Source organism: Habropoda laboriosa, unplaced genomic scaffold (assembly GCF_001263275.1).
Source record: "Habropoda laboriosa isolate 0110345459 unplaced genomic scaffold, ASM126327v1 scaffold244, whole genome shotgun sequence".
In the NCBI taxonomy this organism is placed as follows: domain Eukaryota; kingdom Metazoa; phylum Arthropoda; class Insecta; order Hymenoptera; family Apidae; genus Habropoda; species Habropoda laboriosa.
In genome coordinates this window covers 305,466-313,800 of record NW_017100399.1, presented here as the reverse complement: position 1 = coordinate 313,800, position 8,335 = coordinate 305,466, and the positions used below count along the sequence as shown (strand labels likewise).

General features: G+C 43.2%; 1 protein-coding gene across 1 annotated transcript in view; it reads left to right on the top strand.

Annotated features, from left to right (window-relative positions):
* LOC108575315 (epidermal growth factor receptor) overlaps nt 1–8,335 on the top strand; it is a 40,101-nt gene that overhangs the window by 24,522 nt on the left and 7,244 nt on the right. Inside the window, exons 2-3 of the mRNA XM_017938076.1 lie at nt 6,998–7,333; nt 7,981–8,335. The exon at nt 7,981–8,335 is cut by the window's right edge and continues 2 nt beyond it. Of these exons, the coding sequence (XP_017793565.1) occupies nt 6,998–7,333; nt 7,981–8,335 (691 nt within the window). The remainder of the gene's footprint in view (nt 1–6,997; nt 7,334–7,980) is intronic.

Sequence of the window (8,335 nt, the reverse complement as noted above, 5' to 3'; positions counted from 1 at the left end):
ATTTCGTATTACTTTTGCCCTTTTTGTTAATGACGTCCTAAAGTGGCGCATAAAAATCGACGCTCGACCTCTCCTAGAAGGTGGTCGCTCGGACCCACGGCGAGCGCACAAATCTTGCGTTCACAGAAGAAGCCTCTTCACCGCGGGATTTCGTTTTCGCGGCCAGCCCCGACGTCGCTCGTTGCTTTCTTCGCGTCTTTCTCCTCTGCCGACTCTTTCTCCTGCTTCTGCCAACGGTGAAGGTTCGCCCGTGGAGCTTTTTGTCCGGTAGCTTCACTCATTGGCGAGTCCACGTGGCGATGGCTTTCTTCGATGGTGATCCTCGCGGCCTGGCTGCCGACGACGGCGATCCGACGATGATACATTATGCATCGGCGCGGGACGCCGTGGCTCGTTTGCGGGAAGCTGGAGTAGAAACTCGCGAAGAGGGGAACTGAACGTGAATTGAACATTGGCGGTATTTGGAATTTGAAAATTGATCAGCGAAGAAAATTTGGTTTGATCTGGTTTTTGAGAAAGTGGATAGGTGCCTTTTTATGGATACTGAAACAATTACCTTTCAACATCGAAAGAGTATACTTGGATCTAATTAGTACATAGGGCAAGTGCACCCAATTTCACCCATCGAAATTCATGTTGTCCTTGATTGAAGGGTAATTAATATCTTTGTATGTAATTAGTCTCAGATGAGAAAGAAATCGTTTGTGTTTCATTTAGATAATCAGAAATTAGAACTATCGAACTCTGAAGATTTTCAAGATCTTTTTATGTCTAAGTTCATATTTATGAAATTTTGAAGTTACATTTATTATTTTTAGCCGTATGAACATTTTAGAGGATCTTCACCCGTCCTGGGTCAAAACGGACCCAAAGACCGCACAAGGGTTAAAAGGTTAAAAAGTGTAGCAAATGAGGTAAATCGTTAACTAAAACGTACAACTTCTGAACGGAGAAGTTTATTATCTTAATAAGAATGTAAAAACTCCAGCGAAATATCCTTAAAATCAATGTAAAATCCAGTTCTCAGTGTGAGCAATTGCCGCGACATAAATTAAAACGTATCAACGAGAGGACAGAGAGTATACTTTGTATCATGTGGAGTAAAACGCTACACCAAAATTATACATTCCTCGCTACCTGTTCCTCCTTAAATTCCTGGAAATGACTCCATCTCACGCCATCGGATAAATTACCGTCGCGTATTACGTTAAAAAATAAAACGCGACAGCCCCTAAATTACCCGTTATACCTGGACTCTCGCATATCCTTCAGCTTGATTACCTACTTTGTACGGTAGACGCCGCAACAATTTACGCAAACACCATAAAATTTCTTGCTTTACATAAATAATATACAACACACGCTGTTAAAAACCAGCTAAATCTCCTCGAGAAAGATTATTATTCCCCTGTAACAACCGTAAACTAATACACCATTCCATCGAGCATCTCCAAGTATTATCACTTTAAATTCAAGCCTCAACTTTGTAGAATTTCTCGACCAGGTATCGCTATCAATTTCACGTTCCACTCTGAATAAACGTCGAGTTAAAGACACACACGTGGTGCGTGAATTTCGCCACCCCTTCGTTCCACGCATTCCTAGAACCATCTCTTCGAGAACGATCGCAGGAGAACGAGGAAATATTCGCGCCCCCAAGCCCGTAATCGTTGCGTCGCCATTGTCTTTCAGAAGCGTGCAGGCGTCGTAAATTTAGAAGAATTTTAATCTGAAACCGTGAGCTTTCCCCCTGGTAATTTTCGTAACCCCGTTGTCGAAGATAATTGCCACGTTTCCGTAGCCCCACGGGGCCCGAAATTCGCCGATGACTTTCGTGGCCCGAGCCCCAGACCCGGGAACAAGAGAGAGAACGTGTTGCCTCGTCGACCTCGACCGACACTTCTTCGACGCTCCAACTGCCACTTTTCTCCCCCGTCTAAACGGCCGTGACCATACGTTTGGTTATCTCTCACCTCGCTCTTCCTCTTTTCTTTTTAACTTTGCATTTTTTTCCCTTCTTTTTTCCTTTCGTTTCTTTTATCGTGCCGTAGTCGTAAGTTTTCGTTTGACGGGAACCGCCGACGCGGTTGCATCGCCTGTCTCATCAGTTATCTCGTGTTCAGTTACCTTGGAACATCGTGAAAGCTCGTGCTCCTCCTGGTATAGCTGGTGAAAGCGATACGGCGAGGTTGTAAATTCAAGTATTAAAGGGTTACTCTACCTTGAGGCGTTCAAAAGTAGGGCAAAAGTTTGGGAATTTTTTTTAGAGGTAACTATTCGATGAAAAATTGCAATTTTTTTGGAGGATATAAATGTAACTTTCAGTTCTCTTCTCGAATTTTTAAAAAGTCAAAATGTTACAAAATCATTGTCTCCTTCGAATTGTTTCGACTGTTGGATTATGTGTACTTTGACGCCTAACGGATTTTACGAGCTCACTATATTGCTTTCACCGACTATACCTCCGACACGTGGGCAAGAGCAGAAAGAATTGCTGCCTCGTGGGATTTTTACGAGGGTTTTGTGGCTTTTAGAAGTTAGTTTGAAGCTTTGGAGTGCACAGGTTGTTGGAGAGTTTTGTTTTGGAAGTGGTTCGGGATTGTTTTAGGAGTTTTAGTTATTTTCAGAGTGGCCGATGTAGTTTTTTTTAATGTTCCACAGAGAAAAGTTCCAAGTATTAACAATAAATAAAAGTTTATATACATACTTAAAAAGAGCATTTCTTCAGCTAAAAAATGAGCGCAAATACAAATCATTTCATTCAATTTGTCGTAACGTTAATAAATAGAAAGTTAAAATGACACAGTTTAATCGCGAGAAACTATCGACACATTCTGCAAGTTTGAGAAAAATATGCGACTATGAATAGTTCGCATGCAGATACTTATCTGCACCTACCATACTTAACACGTTCACTGTCCGCTGAGCCACATATGACTCAGGACAACTTGAATTAGTCCACATACACACAAGATTTTTTAATACAGAAAACAGTCTACATTTGAACTGTATTAAAAACAATAATAATAATATCCTAAAAATAGCAAGACAATTTGTCAGTTTCATTTTCGACGATTAAATTAACTTAACGTTGCACTCATACTCTTTACCCAGTGTTAAATCTTAAAATCGAGTAACACCTCGAACAACACCAGCCACTCCCTCTCAATTTTCCACCGCAAAAAGAAAGCTGAACGCTGATGAAAGGGGATCAAACATTCGATCGAACAGTTTACACGGTTCCGAGAAGCGCACGGCGTCGATGAAAAGTTCCGAAGAAATGTGGGGACAAGAAGAGGAACGGGATCGACACGTCCCCGGAGGGTTCGTAACCAGTGCTCCTTATATTCTCCTCCTCTCGTAGAATTTCCATCGTATATACGACCGTTTTGCTCCTCGCGAAGCAAAGTGGAACGAAGAGGTCGGCAGCTCACGTCGAGTAGAGAATATAGAAGGGAAGCACATACACGGGAGAAGTTGCAAGCGATTCTGTTGTAAAATATCCAAGGAACAGACGGACAGACGAGTCGTAGAGATGTATATAGCTATATATATATGTACGAGAAGAGTTCAGAGCTTGGTGTTGCCTGAAAAGGAAACCGACGGCGCCTCCGGTTGGCGGAAGTCGCCCTTCGACTAGTTTTACACGCAGCCACGTCTCTGGATACGCGAACGAGGATCAATAACGTTATGTACGCACGAACCTCGCTAATTAGCCCTTTGGCATGTAAACGAGAAGGAATTTTCAGAGAAACGAGCAGTCAGACCGACTTGAAATCAGTCCTATCGAACACGAACATCATTTCGTAGCTTTCTATGAAATTCCACTCGTGTTTAACGAGCAAAATTGGTCCCTTTCGTTAGCTGGGAACGAGGATGTTTAATTAATAGGTGTCTTGTTCGAGGAAGTCATGTTTTACTTGGAAATTTCATTGCAAGGATTGGTTCACCGATATGCATTGCTTGTCATAAGTACTTGCCCATTCGTTTACTTACCACGTCTCTTATTTTAAATGATTTTTATGGGGAGATCAAAGACATTGCTGCAGAAAGGAGGAAGCTCTATAAATTACTGAAAGAGAGCTGTAGGTTATATAGATTGAATGTAAAAAGGAATTCTGAATAGATTGATGTGAAAAAGAGGCAGATCCAATAATTCAGTCTGTACTTATAAGGATGCACCCTATCTTTCCAAAAATTGTGTAGATTGTCGTTTCATGAGACAAGGATTTTTATATAATTTGTTTAAAAAACAGGGGCTGCTCCAAATTTTTAAAATTCACCCCAGCTACAGAGAAAACGCACGTTTGCTTAACATACAGCTATTAAGCCACTAAAATACTTTAAACATGCGTCATAAAAATATCTCATTACCCCAATTTTGATTATTTCCCGAAAAATTAATACACTAGAAACCGTTCACTTCTTGCTGCGAACTTTTCAATTACGATTATCAGATACACGTATACCCCTCACGCCCGCCATAATTGCATTTAACCCGAACGGAATATTTCCCAGGCGGATTCGCGAAAAAACCTTAATAACGTCAATTATCAACCGCGCCGTCGATCGCGCGGCCAATATCCGCGCAATATCATTCATAACTCGGCTAATAACCGGAACATGGGTCGGCATCAGGCCGGTGGCCGCTCACGCCCCTCTGCAAAAACGATGGTCGATGATCGACAGACGTCTGAGAACACGACCCGTCCATCGTTCTCCCTTTCGGACTTCTTCATCTGTTTAATACGTCTTCGTTCCCCTCGGTCTGCTCTGTGGCAAAGAGATTCGGTCCACCGGTGGACCGAACTTGTGAATCGTATATACGCACCGTCTTGGCCTCATGCGTCGCGGCGCATAGTCGCACGTACCGGCCCCATCTTCGGGAATTCGGTTTTGCTGCTGTGTAACGCGGATCGCAAACGAACGCGACGCTGCGTTCCATCAGCGGTCTTAATCTGGCCAGACGATCGGAATCATGCGAAAATAATTGCGCAACGACATCCTTCTTGCTGCGAGTCTCTCCTCTGTAGAAGAAGAGACCGGAGACGCGGAGGACACGGTGCGTCAGCGTTGAAAGAGGCGCAACGAATAGAGAGAGAGAGAGAGAGAGGGATGACGGTGGAGGGAAGAAGCTTCGGAACGGAGGAACAACCGGGGCTTTGGTATTTCGTATCGACCAGATGCTACGACGCTATAGTCCTGTACAGGACGAATGCAGAACGCGCGCAGAGGCCCACGGCGCCACGAACCCCGAGAATGCGGATCGACCGTGGATCTGCATCGCTCCGTGGATTCTCCGCGGCCAATAAGCCTCGAAGCCTCCCCTCGGGACGCGTTTTCTGTGCTCCGAAAGATTAATGTCCTAATCGTCGTGGAAGATAAGAAAGAGCCTGGCTGTTTTTTGCCGTAGAAAGACATGCCGCCTCTCTAACCTCATGATTGCGACGTCGCGAGGCATGCTACATGGGGCAAGAAGTTCATTAGGGTTATTAAATTTGTCGGCGTTCGATGATGTTGGCTTGCCGCGACGCGTTTCGGCGCTCGTTAGGGGAGTTCCGTGCTTCAGAGTGGTAGTGAACGTGGGACAACTTTAGTTTCAAGTGTGTACATAGGTACTGTAGATGTGAGAGCAAACTTAGGTGTGTATTTGGTGTATAATTTAAGGGTAATTCTGCGTTACTGTATTTCAAAGATAGTGTTGGATGGCACACTTCAAAGAAAGGCTAATGAAAATGCTGATAAACGTGTCAATTGTTAAAATTAAAAGCTTTTTAAATTGACAGTACCGTATATTTACTGTACGGTCCACATATTGATAGCAGCATCAGTTGTGCTAAGATCAACCCTAGTGCGGTCTTCGGGTCATTTTTGACCCATCGCTTTCTTATTTTTCTAATAACTTTTACTCTTATTGAACTCATGTTCCCTTAACATCGCATTAAATGTTCATTGTCCAGATTCATATGGCGTGCTGGTAATAAAAACTGTGTCTCCTTTGACCCAAGAACCTTAAGTGGATAGCCAAACGAAAGAACGCGCTAGAAACTGAAGCGTTGAATTTGTAATAAAATTGTAAAAGAAATAATTCCATAGGACCTACGTAACATGGCCGTTTGAAGTTACATGCACACTGTCACATTATCAATACACAAAGCCTAGCCACGAGGTGTTTCACCTAAGGATCCCTGCTATGGTGGTTGCACAACGAAATCAGGCGCGTGTATTCTCGTGTTATGGAAGTGGTTCGCCCACTGGCACGGCACGCTTTCAGAGCTTACTTAGAAAGCTATCTATAGATCAGAGAAGCGCTTTCGACGATGTGGGTGGCGACCTCAGTTCCCGTTCCATTCGGTGTCTCTATGAGACGGAGAGGGTCGTCGACGTACGGAAGTCGCGCGACCAGTCTCTATATCTCAGTCATTTACGAAATGTCACCGCAGCTGGATCAATAGTCGTGGCACACGGGGATCGTGTAAGCTTTATTGCACTTTGCTACACGTGCTCCTCAAACAATGACATTTCAGTATCTTGTTCAACCGCGTATAAACGGCGGAACACGGGGAATGTTAACCTTTTAACCGTGCGGTTGGGAACGCTTCGTAAATGTCCTACGTGTGGTTTGCGATGTTGTTGGAACACGCGTATATGTTGGTTAATAGATCGTAAATTTAAAGAGCGCAAAATTATTTAACATTCGTTTCGATATTTAAATGTTATACCTTACAGGATTGTTTTAGTTCGTTCTATCGTGTTCCGTTCTCATGGAAAGTTATTAGATATGGCTTATTCTCAAAAATTTCTATTTTAGCTACTTTGCATAATTGGATCTTCATTCGCAGCATATTATTATTCAGTCTTTGCCCTCTTTGTTTGTATCGTGTATTAAATGCTCAAACTTTTGCTAAGAATAATTCCCACTTTAAGTTATTCGATTTTAAGAATATTCTTGACATGTTATTCGGAGAATGTAATAGCAATGAATTTTCTGTAACAGTTTGCATTGGAACCAATGGCCGCCTCTCCGTTCCGTCCAACAAACAGCATCACTACCGGAATCTTCGAGACCGGTACACCAACTGTACTTATGTCGACGGCAACCTGGAGATCACGTGGCTCCAGAACGAGACATTCGACCTCAGCTTCCTCCAGTATATACGGGAGGTCACCGGTTACGTGCTCATCAGCCACGTGGACGTTAAAAAGATCGTTCTGCCGCGATTGCAGATCATACGTGGCAGGACACTTTTTAAGCTCAATATCCATGACGCCGAGTTCGCCCTGTTCGTCACAATGTGTCAGATGCAGAACTTGGAGATGCCGGCCCTCAGAGGTAAGTGTTTATTCAATGGAACTTCTTCATTTTGCAATTTCGATCAATTCTACTAAAAATTCATTTCCATACAAGATAACACTACAGCAAACATTCTTATGTATCATTTAGAACTACCTTCAATTTTACTATTAAGTCTGTTGCGTCTAAACATATGGTTGCCTCAGGGCTCGATCCCTAGTAAGCCCAAAAATATGTCAAACCGTCAACCCCCAAAATTCTTAAAGTATGAAATAATATTTTTAACATTGCCAAAATTTGCTTAAAATAATATGTTTAATATTGTCTAAAATTTGCCTAAAATAGTATTTTTAACATTGCCCAAAATAGTATTTCTAACATTACCCCAAATTTGCCTAAAACAGTATTTCTAAATTGCCCAAAAATTTGCCTACAATAGTATTCCTAAAATTGCCCCAAATTTGCCTAAAGCAGTATTTCTAAAATTTCCCAAAATCTGCGTACAATAGTATTTCTAAAATTGCCCAAAATTTTCCTAAAGTAATATTGTCAACATTGCTCTGCCAGACAGTGCAGACATCGATAAAATCAGAATTAAAACTACAGTTCTCCGTCTTCCTATTAACGAATCTAAAACGCGAAAGGCGCGGTTCGCCTAAGCTAAATCACACGTGTCGTTTTCCCAGATATCCTTAACGGCAGCGTGGGCATGTACAACAACTACAACCTGTGCCACATCCGCACGATCAACTGGGACGAAATAATCACCAGCCAGGGAGGGACGTACTTCTACGTGTACAATTTCACGTCGCCGGAGCGAGCCTGTCCGGCGTGCGATAAGAGCTGCGAGCAAGGCTGCTGGGGTGAGGGGCCTGAGAACTGTCAGAAGTACTCGAAGACGAACTGTTCGCCTCAGTGCTGGCAGGGCAGGTGCTTCGGGCCGAATCCGCGCGAGTGTTGCCATCTTTTTTGCGCCGGTGGATGCACAGGACCGAAACAGAGCGACTGCATCGCCTGCAAGAACTTCTTCGACGATGGTGT